This window comes from Protopterus annectens, chromosome 4.part0 (assembly GCF_019279795.1).
Source record: "Protopterus annectens isolate FY-2018-M chromosome 4.part0, PAN1.0, whole genome shotgun sequence".
Lineage (NCBI taxonomy): Eukaryota > Metazoa > Chordata > Ceratodontiformes > Protopteridae > Protopterus > Protopterus annectens.
In genome coordinates this window covers 1,731,649,134-1,731,667,863 of record NC_056733.1, presented here as the reverse complement: position 1 = coordinate 1,731,667,863, position 18,730 = coordinate 1,731,649,134, and the positions used below count along the sequence as shown (strand labels likewise).

Below are 18,730 nucleotides of genomic sequence, written 5' to 3'. Positions count from 1 at the left end.
GCCAAAGGTGAGCATGCTCAGAAAGCTAAACTTGAAATGTAAACAAAGGGTGAATCAAAACATCCCTGGGATTGTCCCTTTAAGGATTCATTTTAAAGTTGCACTGGAACCAAACAGCATTATGTCCCTCTTCCCAAAACTAACCCGCAGATTGCATCTCCTGTACTAACAAAGCTCATTTGGAGAAAAAGGGAAATAAAAAGATAAAAAGAAAGGAATTATCAAAATGAGAATTTCATTTATTAAGACAAGTTCAGGCAAATTATAAGACAGACACTAGGAACCAACTATCTGAAATTGTCAAGCAAAATTTAAGAGGTGAAATGAAGCAAATGATAAAAAAAGTCAGGAGAACTCATGTTGAAGTCATTCAAAAAAGTCAATGTAAGTAAAACAGCAGAGAAAGAAATCTCTCTGCACTGTAAACCATGGTGCGCCCAGATCTCTCAATTGTCTGGAAGTGTGCACTTGATACAGAAGTAATGATTGCTTGATGGCACTGCAAACATAGCACATTCACAACCGACAAAAGATGTATTGGAATATAACAAGGAAAATAGTTTTTGGCACTAAGTCATAATATAGCACTTCTTTATTGTTTAAACTAGCAATCAGCCTATCAAATTCTTCTGATGTTACACACAATGAATGAGACATCAAAGGAAAACTGAAATAAACTCTCTTTTTTGTTAGATACTCCAGTTATGCAAATCCATGGGCTTAGCTAAATAATATCTGCTGCAATACATTAAAGATCAGTATTTCCTGAAAGCAACAGATGAATATTCAGTCATGTGCATTTGTTGGTCTTCATTTGGCTTGTTGTTTTGTTTCTCCTTCTGAGAAAATTCCACTTCACTATAGACAAGTCCTGGTTCTTCAAAATGTTCATTGACAATGTTACCTTCCGTCTGTGATTCCTGAAGGAAAGATAATATAATGTATGAAATTTCATTAATGATCCTGATATCTGCAAAACCACATACTACAAACAATCTATAAACAGTTAACACACACACACACACACACACACACACACACACACACACACACATATATATCTATATCTATCTATATATATATATATATATATATATATATATATATATATATATATATATATATATATGTATACACAAATTCAACACTCACATATTCATATCATTTCATTCTGTATAACTCACTTAAGCAGACTATATGGCTTGGATCTTGCTTTACATGTTCCATTTATAACCCTATAGACCTTGTCCAGTTAAGAAAACAAGCAAGCATGTAAAAGATTTTGAGAAGAGGAAAAAACACACAGATTTATTTGTTCTGCTTTTACACTGCCTTTAAATCTATGAAATTACTGATCTGATGTTTTCAGTCTTCACATAATCCTTGACTGTGGGCTCGGTTCCAAACCTCGGAATTAACTCAGTCATTATTCCAGCTTGTGCCTTCCAAAAACTCTTGAGCTCAGCTCTACCCACAATGCTCCTCACCCAATTACCTCAGATCTCATTTGCCGCTTCGTAGTCCCAGACGCGTTCAGTCCAAGCTCTTGAGCTTTAGCATTTCTTCAAATTGTAAGTTAGCTTTTCTCTTACTATTCAATCTCTAAAGTTTATCTTTTATTTCTTTCTTTACTACCCACTCCTCTAGATATCCTTTAGCATGTGTGTGAGTGTGCTTTCTTCTCTCTTTTACCTTTAGGTAGCCTCGTTTTTCTTACTATCCAGTCTCTAAAGTTTATCTTTTATTTCTTTCTTTATTATCCACTCCTCTAGATATCCTTTAGCATGTGTGTGAGTGTCTTTTCCTCTCTCTTTTACCTTTAGGTAGTGTCAAGTACCATTGTGGTACTTTTGCCCCATTAACCTTTAGGTAACCTCTTTTACCATCATTGTTAGTATCATCCTTTCCCTTTCTCTGATACTTAAAAAAAACATATTTTCTGACTCTTAGGTCTGTGTGTGTGTGTGTGTGTGTGTGTGTGTGTGTGCGTGTGTGTGCGTGTGTGTGCATGTGTGCGTGTGTGCGTGTGTGTGTGTGTGTGTGTGTGTGTGTGTGTGTGTGTGTGTGTGTGTGTGTGTGTGTGTGTGTGTTGCTGTGTGTATCTCTGTATAATATGGTCTTAGTTGTTAGATATGGCCGACAAACCCTCTAAAGGTACTTCTGGCTTCAAGAGGTGCCAAAAGTATGACCGAAAGATGCCAAACTCAGATGGACATGCTCCGTGTGTACTGTCTTAGTGTGGTCCATCTGCAGGAAGACTGTGTGATCTGTCATGGGTTCAGTTCCAGAACCCTGATGGAGCACAAGAATAAGGTGATAATGAAAGGCCTTCTTAAATCTGAATTTGAAGAGGCAACAACTGGTCTGAAGACAGATGCCAGTTCCTCCTCTTCTTAAACCTCTTCTTCTAAACCTAAAAAGTGGAGTCACTCAGTTCTGACAACTCCCTTAAAATTTAGTCAAGTCTCCAATGGTGCCGACAGCCTCCTCAACACCGATGAGCCAAGATTCTCATCCCCTGGTGCCATTGGCACTGACCTCTTTGGTTCCAGTATCGGTGCAGACAAACCTCCCTTCAGTACCAACAGATCTTTTGGTATCGTAGCACCCTCAGGTAATAATTTTACCCGGTGCAACATACTAGCCCTCCAATGATCCATTTGTGGACCATCCTCGAAGTCCTTTTTAGGAGAGACAGCCAACAAGGTCTCTGTCAGCCTCCTCTATTCAGTCCACCAAGAGTCTATCATGAGACTGGTGGACCAGCGCTTGACAAAGAGAGGATTACTTCCATCTGTGGTTCCTAGCCTTGTTAGTTCTGGAACCTTGCCTTCTTCTACCCCTATTCATACTCCTCCTTCAACTCTAGGTGAGATTTTGTAGCCACTGGTGCTGACCTTAATGGCATTGATTGTTTCAGTGCTGACCAGAGCTCATTCTCTGACATTGATAGTTACCCTGAGTTCTACCAGTTCCTTGAAACTGGCTATTTTCCAGGGATGGAGCTTCATTGTCGATTCTGGAGGGCAGGTTTCGACTTTGATTCTTTTGGACCCTTCCATGCCCCTTGGTACATTGGCATATATAAGTTTGGCCATGACTTTTACAATGGGAGTGGCCTCCTCAGTGCAGGATGGGACCACGGTTCAAATGGAGTCTATTTTGGTTCTGGGATCCCATCCCTCTATGGGGGTGGGCTGCTTTCCAGGCTATGGAGAGGGCCTTGTCAATTGTGGGCAAACAGTCTATGCCTTCCCTGTTGGACCACACATCCTGTCCATCCCCTCGACTGTTGCTTCCATTAGTCTCTGCCCTGGGACAGAGGGCACAAAAGTCTCAGGACCAGACTTCTCAGGTTATGTCGTCTTCATAAACCTCTCCAGACTACCCCATTGAAGAGGTACCTTTGAAGAAAAAGAGCAAGAGGAAACACTTGGACTCCCCTGAACAGTCCTTCACAGAAGATACTGATTTCAGTAAAGGGGAAGGTTCCCCTAAGTCACTCCCTGAAGATGTTACCTTCAGGGACATCCTAAAAATCCTTTGACAGAAGGGTGGCTGGGCTACCATTCAACCTTCATCAGAGGAAACCGTATAACTAGAGGCTTTTCATACCCAGCCATCTACCTCTTGTATTTCTCCATCCACTGATGATCTTATTAAGTTGATTGCTCAGTGGGCTTGGAAGATACCTGACACTATCTAGCTGATCTCCAAAAGGCCTGATTGCATTCTCTCTGCCCATAAAGATGAGCAGCATCAGGCCAAAGACATTCCTGTAGACATCATGGTCGTTGTAGCAGCTACTAAAAAAGAGGTTGCTGATGAAAATCCTACTATCTATCCTCCTAACAAAGAGTCTAGAACAATGGATAGATTTGGGAAGCACTTATATGCTTCATCGACCTTCACTCTCAGGTCCTTGAACTATATGGGACATTTTACCAGGCTTCAAAGAGATCTGATTAAAGAGCTTTCGGACACTCTTGCAAGAGCAGTAGATGAAGGAATTTGAGACAAAGTTGCTTCTCAGCTCACTACCCTAGAATCAATCTCAAATTCATCCATGAGGCTAATTACTCATGCTGCTGAAGGGATGACAAGAGCAGCACATTCAGGTATAGCCGTTAAGAGAGATCCCTGGATGTGCTTATGTGAGTTCGTGGATCAATTTAAGTCTTCTTTTGTCAATGCTGCATTTGATAGATCATCCCTGTTTGGCCCCAAGGTTAAAGAGACAATAGCCAGATGTGAGAAAGAATGAAAGATCCTTTTTGCTGTGGGTGTACAGTTTTCCACTCCTCAGAGACCTTATTCTAGTAACCAGAGAAGTGGTAGGCTATGGTTCAAAAATATCCAAGGACCTTTCCAGGACTCACATGGAGCTGACTTCCCCTGGGGCAGAGGAACGAGCAGTAATGGAATATGCCATTCAGGAGGCAGAAATGGTCCGCAGAGTCAGGGTTCCAGAAACTCTTTCTCTGGTAACTTATATCAGCACTCCTGAAAGGAAGCCTGATTGCCTTCCTCTGGAAGAAGTCAGGGGGCGATTATCCCTGCACCAATCTACCTGGCTAGAAAGAATGATGGAGAAATGGGTGCAGAGAATCATTACCAGAGGTTACAACATCCCCCTTTCAGAAGAATCAAAAAGACCAGGAAAAATCTGACATTCCACCCAGTCATAGGGAGGCAGCAGCCTTAGAAATTCAAAAACTGCTTGAAAAAGAGTCATCTAAGCAGTCCCACCAGACCAATGAGGATCTGAAATTTACTCAAGATTCTTTTTACTGCCAAAGAAAACAGGGTACTGGAGGTCAATTTTGGATTTCAGGCAGTTGAACAAATCAGTTCAACAAACCAAATTCTGGATGGTCTTGGTTCAGTCTATTCTTCTGTTTTTGGGAAAAGATAATTGGATGTGCTCACTAGATCTTCAGGATGTGTATTACCATATAAAAATGGACAAGCGGTCCAGAAGATTCTTGTGCTTCCAGCTGGGAGCCAGTCACTATCAGTTCAGGGCACTGCTCTTTTTGTCTCATCACAGCTCCCAGGGTTTCACCAAATGTATGGCAGTGGTAGTAGCCTATCTCAGACTGCTAGAATTCAGAGTTTTTCCATATCTAGAAGACTGGCTCCTTACCACTCCCATCAGGTGTGAACTCCTAAAGGCATAAGATTACACTCTTCTCTTTTGTTCTAGCTTAGGAATAACTATAAACTATGAAAAATCTCATTTAGAACCATCTCAACACACAGAATTCATTGGAGTGATGCTTGACACAGTCACCGGCCTTGCGTCACTTCCTCTAGAAAGGTTCCAAAGGATCAGGTCACAAGTGAGCCAGATTTTTCACAACAAGAAAGTAGGAGCAATACTCATTCTACAGGCTCAAGGATCAATGGCAGCCTCTATCACTCTAGTTCCACTGGCCAGATATCACACATAAATTCTTTAATGGCTTCTGGCCTCCCAATGGTTCCTATTGAATCAACCAATGTCCTGTCTGATTGTGACCACCAGTTTTGCAAAGAAGAGCTAAGTTTGTAGCTTCACTCCAATGAGATATTATCGGGCTATCCTTTTGTCCTTCCTCAACCCCAAGCCATAGGTTCATAGTTGCGTACTAGACAAATGGCTCTGGAGCCTATATAAGCTTAGCCCAAGAAGATTCCCTAGCATCATGCTACCCAAAGCTAGTTCCCAGTGCCCCTGTCAGGCAAGGCCACTGAAGTAATCCCTGGGGTGAACTTTCTATTGCCCATCCACTCGTCAAGATTTCTCTTAAAGAGGGCCAATGAAGTATTCTGCTTGATGTGAATGGGAACTTTGTTCCAGAGTATGGGAAGTCATTGGGTTAGGAACCTGTCCCTCCAGCATGTTCTGTTTAATGTGGTAATGAGGTTTAGGTCCCTGGAGCATGTGGCATGGAGGGATTGGGATTTCTTTAGGTGTAGCATATCTAATAGCTCTGTGTCAGATATGGCTTTGTAGGTCAAGCAGAGATTGCCTCTAAGTAGGTGATATGAGACAGAGTATAGCTGGAGTTTTTTGCGTCTGTCCATATAGGGCATGTATCTAAGGCCTAATATCCTCTTAGTGAGGTATTTTTGTGGCCTTTTCAGTTGTTGTAGGTTTCTAGTAAGGTACATATCAAACTGGTCATTGTATTCTATAATAGGTCTAGTGAGAGATGAGTAGAGAGGGATCATGACCTCTTTCTTCCTGGATGAGAAACCTTTTGTAATGAGATGTGCCACATAGAAGGACTTTCTTACTACAGTGGCAATGTTGTTATCAAAGGAGAGGTTGCTGTCAACCTGTGTCCCCCGGTCTCTTATCACACCTTCGTTGTTTAGTGGACTACCACCTATGTGGTAGTTCATGGGCACTACATTTTTCCCAAAAGGAATGACAATGCACTTCTTGGCATTGAGCTTAAGGCATGGTTCTGGCACCAGTCATTGGTCTCAGTGAGACCCTTTTGTAGAATGTCCACATCAGTTGGAGAATCAATAATGGCTCCCAACTTGCAATCATCTGCGAACTTGGTGAGCCAGAGTCCCTCTGTGTTGGCTTGAAATTCAGAGAAGCAGATGCTAAACAGGAGAGGACCCAGGACTGATCCCTGTGGGACACCACTTGTAACTGGTCAGTACTCAGATTTGGAGTCCGCTACTTTCACAGTGTGGATTCTGTCAGTGAGCTCATTGGCAACCCATCTTATGACATAGGGGTTTATGCCTAGTTTAGTGAGTCTATCTATGATTCCTGAGTGAGGGATGGTGTTGATGGCCTTGGCACGATCAAGGTATGCTGTGTGAACTACTTTGCCCTCATCCACAGCTCTGGTGACAGACTCAAAGAAGTCTATCAGGTTGAGCAGGGATGATCTACCTTTCACAAACCCAAACTGCATGGAGTTCAGTGTTTGGAGATTCCCTGTGTCCCTATTTATAAGGTCCATGATGATGTGCTCCATAGCCTTACATATCAGACTCATCAGGCTAATGGGGTGGTAGTTCCCAGGGTCTGTAGTCACTCCCCCTTTGTGGAGTGGGATGACTGTAGCAGTGCGCTATTCAGTAGGAACAAAACCTGAAATGAGGATGTGATTGAATAGGGTACTCAGGTGTGGTGCCAGTTCACTTTGTAATTCATGTATAACTCAGCCAGGGATATTATCAGGTCCTATGGAAGCTGGATTCTTGGCTTTGGACAGTGCAGTTTTTACCTGTGTAGCCATGATAATAGGGAATTGGCATTCCTCAGGTATTGTGATAGGCCATTTAGGGGGTGTAAGGGGGGGTAAAGTTCGCACTAAACCTTTCGTCCAATATGTTGGCAACATCTGTGGGTTCTGTATATGTATTGCCATTGTGCTGTAACTTAGAGCAGATCTGAGTATTGACATATAGATTCTTGACATAACTATAGAGTGCTTTGTGGTTGTCTTTAGAATCTGCAGCTATTTTGTTTTTGTAGCTAGCTTTAGAGGATTTGATGAGGGATCTCAGTTTTTTGCTGAGGCTAATAAGGGAGTTTTTCCAGTCTTGGGACTTCACCGTTTTCTGCAACAGTTTTTTTCTTCTGTTGTAGAGTTTGTTTATGATAGAGGACCACCACATTGGCTTCCTATTTTTAGAGGAGAGTGTCTTGGTTCTGTTTGGTATGGCCCGTTCCATGCACTTGTGTATGTGCTCATACAGTGCATTGGTGTATCATTCTGCAGTCGTGCACCTGTTTTCCATTTGGATGGGCATTGTGAAGTTAGCCACCTCTGTTTTTAGAAGCCCAAAATTGGCTTTGGAGATTTTTTGATGGTGGTTTCCTTTGGGGGGTTGAGGGTGGGATGTGGATATCCATGGTGGTTAGCTTGTGGTCAGATCTGACCAGGGAGAAGTTGATTACTGGTGTAGAGCAACAGTCGCCCATGTTAGTAATGAGCAGGTCAAGGATGTTTCTACCCCTGGTGGGAGTAAGAATGAGTTAGTCCAGGGGGTTGGAATTAATGAATTCCAGAAAACATTGAACAAGTGTGTTGGTACATGAGTAATTTTCTCAGTTAATGGAGGGGTAGTTAAAGTCTCCCAGTATAAGGGTATTGGGTTGTAGCCTAATATTTTCCAGTGTTTTTAGGAATGTGGAGTGGGAGTCTTGGGACATGGTGGGGGATGTATAGCAGGCTACAACCAGGATTGCAGTTTTACCCAATGTTAGTTGTAACTGAAGTATCTCTAATGTGTTATGTTGGACTACTAGTCTGGAGGTGTGCATATCCTTTATAAATATGGAAACACCACCGCCTTTAGTGCCTCAGTCCAGGTTTAGGAGCCGAAAGGTGTGGTATGAATTATAGCCTGGTAGTGCTGGGGTGCTCTCTGGAGCCTTGAATCAGGTCTCGGTCACTGCCCAGATGTTGATGTTCTCCATTTTAAGGAATACTTCAAGTGAGTGCATTCTGAGATTTAGACTTCTAGCATTGAGTTGCATAACCCTCAGATTTTGTTTGCTTGTAGCTGTTACGGTGGCAATTTTTTTCTTCAGGACATTGCCTAAAAAAGGCACTATATGGGTGGCAAGAGCCTTGGCCAGTATCTGGATTCCCAGGGGGTGATAGGTGCAGGCCATCTCTGGCGAAGCATTGAGGTCGGTGGATCATGTCATCCCAGGCAGACAGATACTGGATCCCCTTAGAAAGACACCAGAAACTAAGCCAGTTGTTGAAGTCAATTATTTTCTGCTTGTACTGTGGTATCATTTTGTGTGACGGTAGGACACTACTCAGAGCTAGGGTCATACCTGCCTGGGCTACAGGATCCGAGAGCTCCTCTATGTCTCTTTTCATGTAGTCCAGAGAGGTACGTCTCAGGTTGTTCACACCAACATGGACAATGGCAGAGTCATATTTGTACCTGTTGTGGAGTGACCTAAGTCCATGCATTATGTGGCGGATCCTGGCACCTGACAGACAGCTGACTGTAACTTTCTCCTTATTCAGCCTAGTGAGTGGGACATAAGTGTGCCTTACTATTGAATCACCTATGACTAGTGTAGTGGGTAAGTTGTTTTGCCTTAGGGGCTTTGGTTGAGTGGGACATTGTTTATGTGAGCTATGCGTCTCATGGTTTGTGCTGGGATTAACTTTTAAAATGAACTAAATAAAAGTACAGTAAGCAAACTTAACAAAAAGGCAAAATACAGTATCTGTAAATGCAGTAAATAGAAACAAAATGGCTAGTTTAAAGTGCGGTAAGCAATTTAAGGCAAAAAAAGGCAAACGGAGGTACTTTGTAGTCAAAGTCTCTCTTTCTCCTTTCTGCTATTGTAGTACTTTGCAAGATGCCCAAACAGGATCCTCTTAGCTAAAACAAGCATCCTAGATGGGGGGGGGGGGGGGGCATTATATGGGAAAGACAGTCCAAGGCACTCAGTTCCAGCTGGAGGCTAACTTGCATATCAATGTCCTAAAGATGAGGGCAGTGCTCTTAGCATTGCAGGAATTTCAAGATACCCTCTCCTTCATAATGATTGCAGTGCAAACAGACAATATGTCAGTAGTCTTGTACATCAACAAGCAAGGTGGGAACTGGGTCCTACCCTCTTTGCTGAGAACCACTCAGAGTTTGGCAATGGGTGATTTCCTCTGACCACTTTCTGATAACAATGCACATTCCTGAGAGTTCCAAAGTGATCACAGACAAATTGAGCAGAACCATCCTCCTGCCTCATGAGTGGTCACTCAATCCAGTAGTGACAGGCAAGACATTCCATCAATAGGTCCAACCTTGCTGTGACCTGTCTGCGACCCTCTGAACAACAAGTGCAGCAGTTACATTGCCCTAATCCCTCCCCTGGGGAAGTAACCCAGACATGGTCACCTTTACGATTGCCCCCCCCAGTCTATTGTATGCCTTTCCAAAGATTACTCTGATATGTCCACTTCTAAAGAAAGCCAGCAGGTCGATAAACAGAATAATTCTCATTGCCCCACTCTGGCCTCAACAGGTCTGTTTTCCCTTCCTATGGCTTCATTTGCTTAGGAAACCCTGGATATTGGACCCAGCTACAGACCGATTTTCCCAGCTGGAGGGACTGGTTCATCCGAATTTACATCTCTAGCTTACTGTGTGGCTTCTCCAGTTCCCATAATTGCCAGGCATCCCTCCCTCGCCTCCCTGGTCCGATGCATCATTCTAGCCCACCACAAATTTCAGCTAGAAAATTGTACCATAACAAATGGCTAAAGTTTACTAAGTGGTCACTAGGCTGTAATCTTGACCAATATTCAGCACCTGTTAACGTTTTAGACTTCTTAGCCTTACTCTATGAGTCTGGCTCATCAGCCTCCACGATTTGGGTGCATCTTGCTGTGATTTCTAACTTCCATATTGGTTTCAATGGTTCATCACTTATGTCACATAAACTTTGTAAAGCCTTTTTAAAAGGAACCTTAATACTCAGAACACGATACAAAGAATCCTCTGCCCCATGAGATAGGAATTTGGTACTGCAGTCTCTTACTTCTCCCACTTTTGAAACTTCAGCAACTTGTGACTTAAAATTCTTGTCCTGGAAAACCTTATTTTTAATAGCTATCATTTCTGCCAGGAGAATATCAGAAATATAACCCTTATCCTGTACCCCCCCAACACCATCTGATATTTCTTAAGAACAGGATCTCCCTCCGGAAAAGTCCTTCCTTTTTACCAAAGGTTGTTTCCGATTCAAATATTAATCAGACTTTACATCTGTCAGTCTTTTTTCCCAAATTTTTCTAACAAAGGAGAATACTGCCTACACTTACTAGATGTACACAAACAGTTATGTTTCTACCTTCACAGAACAAAAGATATTAGAAAATCCACCAAACTATTTATTGCCTTTTCTTCTGCCTCTTTAGGCCGTCCAGAATATAAAGTTACCCTACCTTTGTTTACAACAGAAGGGGACTCCACCCACCAGGACCTGTAAAAGCAGATTCAATGAGAGCTATAGCAACATCTGCAGTTTTTTATGCCAGAGCTTCTCTAGATGATATCTGTGGAGTAGCAACATGGGCATCTCTACATACCATTATTACTCCTTACAAACTGGACCAGGCTTCTAGGGGACTCGCATTATTCAGCTTGATGATGTTCAGGAATATTCTTCCATGAGACCTCCCAAGATTCAGGTAGTAAGGGACTCTCTCCCACAATCAAGGATTATGTGAAGATTGAAAACATCAGGTAAAGAAGTTATGTCTTACCATAACATTCCATCTGTGTCATCAATCTTCAATAATCCTTGACATTCCCTCCCTCCTCCCTCCTTCCCTCTGCCTTTAGAATTCTTGGTGGACCGAAAATTCCCTAAGACTGGCTTAATAAGAGGGACACAGCTATACAACAGGATTCAGCAAGCTCTGCACGGTGTGCAGGAATAGTGCAAGAGCTGGTGCGTGCAATATGGCCAATGAGCGATCCAGAAATGAGCTCCCAGGACGTGCACAAGTGCTCCTGCACTATTCCTGCATGGACACCACTGCTATATGCTAATTACCCCATTTGCAGGTGAAAACCATGCAAATGAGGTGAATTAGTGATCCAGGAAGCAGGCAAGAGTCTGTGCAGGAATAATGTAACCTGTAGAAATGTATTCAGTTACTAACCAAATACATTTCTGCAAATAACAAAATGGAGGCATGACAGCTCCAAAGAAAGAATGTATTCAATGGAGTAGGCATGCCAATGGCCAAACATATGGTCGTTGGCATGATATATAGTTACAAAGTTATAAAAAATAACTTTTATTTTTTTTGGCCAATTTCAGCCGTTTAAGCGTAGGGCAGTTGGGTGGAAATGGGATCGGGCCGAAAATAAGAAAAAAAGTAGGAAATAATCTTTTAAACCCAAATCAGCATTTTGCCATGATAGTCAATAGCATGCATAAGACAACAATACCAGGGAATAGTGGTTGCTAAGGGGGAAGGCTGAGAGTGAGTGTGGTAACTATGAATTAGCATTCTGGTTTATCCAAATGAGGGGATTGATACTGAATAACATATTTCCTCTCAGTGTTAGCTTGCACTCAACTGTGTAGGTGCAGCAACACCATTGTATAAGTGTAAAAGGTAGATGAACTCATAAGGGGGAGTGTCATACATGATGTAAGCTTATTTGAACTGTGTGACCCATGTTTACCCTTAGCTAAGCACAGCTAAGGAAGGGTGTGTGTCTGAGGCTGCCTAGCAGTGTTTACACTGCATAAACAGGTGTGCACACCACACACCAGGTTAAAAAAAAAAAAAAAACAGAAAATAGCAGCTCTGTTCACATATGAGCACTGGGTATGCAAGGTGCACCTCTGGGCTTAAATGGGAAGGCAACGGGAAGGAAAAACAGCAGTAGAAAGGCAATCAAGGAGAACTAGCATAACTGGCAGGTGAAATGTATCAGAATCAGCCAATTACACATGGAACAGCCTAGCACACTACTATAAACTGTGCAAACACCTTCCAGTCTAGTTTTTCCCACAAACTCTATACCACCAGTGTACACAGATGGGGAAATTTTACCTGGCAAAACTAACAAAATGTTAGGGGCTGCTGTTGCACTCATACATCAATATGTACAAGAGGCTGAGGGTGGCGAGGATGGGAATGCTGACGACCAACCCACAGTGAGAAGGAGAAGAGTGTACACAGCCAGGGTAACCTACCAGGGGCTACATGACCTGTAGATAGTGGAGCGCTATAGGGTGGACAGGGATATTCAACAGCAAATTGTTGAGTTGTGCCGGCCACACCTCACACACAGAACCAACAGAGGGGAACCCATCCCAGTGTATACCATGGTATGTGTAGGCTTAAGAATACTAGCCACAGATACCTTCCAAAGGCAACCTGGGGATATCATGGGGATCTCACAGGCATCAGCATTCAGAGTACTCCGTCAGTTCCTGGATGCCATGTCACCACATGCCATTGAGCACATTTATTTCCTCAACACCGATGAGGCATTGACCAGCAATATGCATCTCTTCCACCAAACAGCAGAATACCCTGAGGTAGCGGATGCTATAGACTGCATGCATATACACATCAAAGCACCACCTGTTGAGTGGTGTAGGGTCTACATAAACTGCAAGGGCTTCCCCTCCATCAACTGTCAGGTCGTGTGTGATGCCCAGGGCATTATCTTGAATGTGTGTGCTGGCAGTCCAGGAAGTTATCACGACTCCCACATCTTGCATATGACACAGCTGTACCAGCCATTTGCCAGTTGGGACATCCCATATGGCCACCTGGTGGGGGATGCTGGTTACACACTGGAGCCATGGGTGATGACACCCTTCAGAAATGCATACACACCCGAACAAGAACTCCATAATAAGGCACACGCACAAACCAGAATTATAATAGAGCATGTGTTTGGGATGCTGACGTCACGGTTCCATTCTCTGGACATATCTGGTGGAGCCTTGCAGTACTCTCCAGCTACAGGTACACAAATGTTCATAGTATGTGTCATGCTACACAATATGATCCTGCAGAAACAGCTGCAACAGGAACAGCATGGGGCAAGGCCACACAGCCCCCCACCATTGCCAAGGCCATCACAGGCACAGAGGGACTCAGAGGAGGAACTACCAGAGCCTGTCCATGTAGGCAAAAGAAGGTGTGCTCAGTATGCCCAGGTCTTGGCAAAGAGACAACGCATAGCACATACACTGAGATGGTAGGGATCCAGGGAATGACACCTCCCTCTGACTCACACATACAGTAAAAGGGATGACAAACATGACACTACCTGTGCTTTACCATGTATAAGGAGTGTACTATGTGCATCTGACATAGTCAGCCCTCCAGAACCATCCTCAGTACTGGCACAGCCACATGGTAAGTCAGTCTTCTTATCAATTGTTAAATGAAGTAGTATGTTCTGATAGTTGTATCTATGGTATGGATGTGAGCATGCAAGGGAATCGTGTGGCTGAATGAGATGGCAGCAGATAGTGGACACCTATATGGGCAGCAGTAAATCCATAAGAAATACTGCTGTCAACATACTAGGCAGTACTAGACAAGGTGACAAATCTCACTGCAGTATGTGTGGTGGCCCAAATGTGTGTCCATAGGACACACATGCTTGTTGTTGCAGCTCACATACCTACCACCAACCTCAGCCAGCAGGATATGTGTAGATGACCATACATAAAGGCTGGGCTAAGGCCTCCAATTGATGGTAATGGTTAACAGCCCCCCCCCCCAGACCTACACAGACAGCTTACAACAGGTCCAGTTGTATGTCAGTTCTGAAGGGTAAGAAGTCTAAAACTGAAATGTATGTCAATAAAACCTAAGATCTGTACACTACTGATATGCCTCCAGTCTTCAGGATAGGTCAGACTACAAAATGAAATGGAAGCCAACAGAGTACCGGAAATACCAGTACCATCATAGAAAATATTTAAAGTAGTCAGGTGTGCCCCCCCCCCACCACCACCACCACAATCCCATGTCGAAATGAAGTAACATGTAAGTGTGAGGTGTAATAACAGTGGAGCACAGATTACCTGAGCTGGCCCAATCTACAGGATAGATTGCTGCATGTGTACAATATGCAGGGGTCCATGTGTTAGGTTGTCATGTGTTCAATATTGCGTGGAAGTGGTTAGCATGTAGGCATGGAGGGCTGTGTCAATGTGGCCTACAGGCAGTACTGTGGATGACAGGGCCAAGTTCTGTCAACTGCAGTGCCAACCACAATGCTTCTCAACAATACCCATGTCAGCAGTTGTCCATACTCACTGTCAAGATGTCAGTATCTGTCATTGTCTGAAAGATGAACATGCCATGAATGTGGGCCCATACATACACACAGTACACAGGTGGAAATACCCTAGACAGAGTGCATAAAATGTAACTGTCACCTGCCCACAATTTTGGAATTGTACATACAGGTTAGCAGCACATTAGTTGTCTGTGTAGTATGGAATACTGATGTATTCTGGACAATCACTGGAAGACCACAAAAGGCACAGTTATGAAGTAATGAGAGACTCCCTATGTCCCTGCACAAGGCAGCATAAGGGGAATGTCCCAGGTATATCTGTGAGTCAGCTGCAAGTAGCTTCCATATCACACATGCACTCAGCTCACCCCACCATCAGCCCCAGGTTTATCACAGGTCATATCCTTGCTAATGGGAATGAGTAAAGTATGACCCCACATCTGTATGGGAATAGCCACAGAATGCAGCATGCTAAAGAGGTGTCCTATGCAGGTGTGTCCCTAGCTGTAAGCAGCACCCTGCATGCATCCAGACCAATGGGTCAATATGTACAGGAACTATTGCCATTAACACTTCAAGAACTTACACTGACATCCCAGGGGAATCCACTGGCTTGCACCCTGGGCATGTAGGAGTGACAGAATGCACTGGCCTGCTACAGATGGCCTGCATTACTATGAAATGGCCTACATTCTCATGTCAAAGGCCTGTGCCTCACCCATAGTGCCAATGTATGGTATTTCATGGGGTCCCAAAATAACAAACTAACACAGTCAACAGAACACAAATGCAAGGCTATATTGACAAATCCCTGTAGCATCCCCCCATGTCCTACTGCATAAACTGGGGGCCAATCCATAAATACTGATGTGATGAAGGGCCAACTATAGGGATAATTCATAGAGATCACTCGCATAATGTTAAGACGAGGACAGAATAACAGATTGTGGGGGGTGTAGATGAATAGACATCATGGAGTGTGTGAAGTCTGAAACTCTGATGTGTGCGCGTACTACCCCTGCCTGCACACCGAGTAATGGGTGACTATAAACCTGCTCATAAACCACAATGTGAAGGGGAACTGACAAGATATATGAGTCCCACCTCTAGGTAACCTGAGTGAATCTGTACAGCTGAGAGGTATGGCCACAGCAGGATATGGCCATTCTGTTAAGTTGATATATTTACAACAAGGTGATCATCTGCCACCATAATACCAAGGTGCTGGACCATTTACACAGACCCATCAGCAAGTGTTTAGCTACCCCTCCAGAATGGCAGGAGTGTGCAAGAATGTGTTAGCTGTGGACCGCAATACTGGAGTCAGCTTCATTCATCTTGTATTTCCCAGTAAATAACTGTGAGCAAATAATTATATCTGCCAGTAGGCAATGACATAATACATCACAGTGTAAAACAACGCATATGTCTGAATACCTCTGCTAAACCCAACCATGTAACACAAGCAGCACAGACAGCAATAGTTACAGTATCCCCCTATCTGTCGCCCATTCTAACTCCATATTGTCAACCTATCTACAGATATCCTGCAGAAACAGGTTGCTATCTGTAGGTTGAGAACACCAAACCCTGGACTGTATTACAACCCTACCTGGAATGGATTGACACACTCATACAGAAGGTCATAATGGGCACCCACACAGGATACTGATGCTCCCCCTCCACACACACACACACACACACACACACACACACACACACACACACACACACGCACACACACACACATATTAGTACTGTAGTGTTACACAGTTATCACAAGCGCACGACAGTTATATGTTGGAAAGCTGTCCACAAGTATCTTTGAAGGTGAGTGACATCAGCTGCAGTGCTAAAGGAGGGGTGAGGGAAGTGCAGTAAGTGTGAATGACCACAATACCAGGTGTCAACAAAGACTCACACACACATTTTCACAGTTGCCAGGACCAGGAATAGAACTCCTAACTAACAAGTTAGCTACACTATGTTATTACGCAGTTATCACAAGCACCATGGCAGTTATATGCTGAAGAGCTGTCCAAAGGTATCTTTGAAGGTGAATGATATCAGCTGCAGTGCTAAAGGAGGGGTGAGAGAAGTGCAGTAAGTGGGAATGACCACAAAAGCAGGTGTCAACAAAGACTCACACAAACACACACATTTTCACAGTTACCAGGACGAGGATTAGAACTCCTACCTAACTAGTTTGCTATACAATGGTATTACACAGTTATCACAAGTGCCATGGCAGTTATATGTTGGAGAGCTGTCCAAAGGTATCTTTGAAGGTGAATGATATCAGCTGCAGTGCTAAAGAAGGGGTGAGGGAAGAGCAGTAAGTATGAATGACCACAAAAGCAGGTGTCAACAAAGAACAAAGACTCACACACTCTCACACACATTTTCACAGTTGCCAGAACTAGGATTAGAACTCCTACCTAATTAGTTTGCTACAGTATGGTATTATGCATTTATGGCAATCACCATGGCAGTTATATGTTGGAGAGCTGTCCAAAGGTATCTTTGAAGGTGAATGACATTAGCTGCAGTGCTAAAGGAGGGATGTGGGAAGTGCAGTAAGTGTGAATGTCCACAAAAGCAGGTGTCAACAAAGACTCACACACAAACACACACATTTTCATAGTTGCCAGGACCAGGATTAGAACTCCTACCTAACTAGTTTGCTACACTAAGGTATTACAAAGTTATTGCAAGTACCACAAAGCTTATAGGACTGAAACTTGGCCAAAGGATTATTTCAAGGAGACTGACATCAGCAGGCATGCTAACATGGACAATGGGAAGTGCAGTGTGTGTGAATGGGCCATAAATCATTTCTCTGGGAACACACACACACACACACACACACACACACACACACACACACACACACACGCACACAATTTTACATTTGACAGGACTGAGTATACAAATGCTACATGAGTACTGTTTTTTACTATTGTGTTCCTCAGTTATCACAAGCACTACAGAAAACATAGGGCTGAGGACTGCCAGAAGGAAGGTCTACAGTGATTGACATCTGCACATCATGCAATATCAGCCAATTGAATGTGTAGTGGGTGGGACAGGCTTTATAATGGGATTTTATCTGGCACTGTCTGTCTCTCTCTTCTCCACATCTCTGTGTGTGTATGTTTGACATATTATAGTGTGTTTGCCTTGGATATGTGTGAGTATTCGTATCCAATGTGTGTGTGAAGCATAAATGGTGTACAATTTTCTGTGTGTGCACAGACATCTGCAAATGACAGATATGTATAGTCCACTGTGCTGTCAGACATGGGTTTCATTTCTCTAAGTGCAGGAGCATGCCCAGTATGACTTTCTGTATTGAGTGTGTGAATCCATTCCAGGTAGGGCTGTACTATAGTCCAGGGTTTGGTGTTCACAACCTACAGATAGCAACCTGTTTCTGGTTAGTGTGTGAGTGGCAAACATGATGATGACTTTTGTTCACACATGCCATAGACTGTACTATTAATTGGGCTTACCATTATGTGACTGTGACTGTGTTGAGATTGGTTTTGTGTATACACTTTCAAACTGGTGTTTGTTACTCCATGCTGTTACATGCCTGTAGTGCCTGCTATATTTGCAGTTACATGTGTATTCCCCCATATGTATATTGGGTTAGTGTTGTGGCAGTCTGCCTGTAGTGTAGACAGTGCTTGGTGACATGCCTAGCAGTGCAGTGTATTTACCCTAGTGTAATGTTATTTCCAGATATTTGTGAGATGTACTGTTGTCTGGTCACCATACATGTTATGTACTTCTGACAAAGCAGTGGGCTGGTGTGAAGATGTATGTCACTCACTAGTGTGAAGTATCTGGCTTAGGATCTCTGCTCCTCCAGTTAATATGTGTTAGGACAGACAGGTGGGTGTGAATGCATCAACTGTGTGAGTTTATCTAGTCCAATATTTCTGAC

The 18,730-nt window shown here is 43.3% G+C and overlaps 1 protein-coding gene across 1 annotated transcript in view; it reads right to left on the bottom strand.

Moving 5' to 3' along the window:
* Positions 1-574: 574 nt before the first annotated feature.
* LOC122799996 overlaps positions 575-18,730 on the bottom strand; it is a gene marked incomplete in the record, with an annotated part of 1,384,541 nt that continues 1,366,385 nt past the window's right edge. The window contains 1 exon segment of the mRNA XM_044069449.1: positions 575-920. Within this exon segment, the coding sequence (XP_043925384.1) occupies positions 756-920 (165 nt within the window).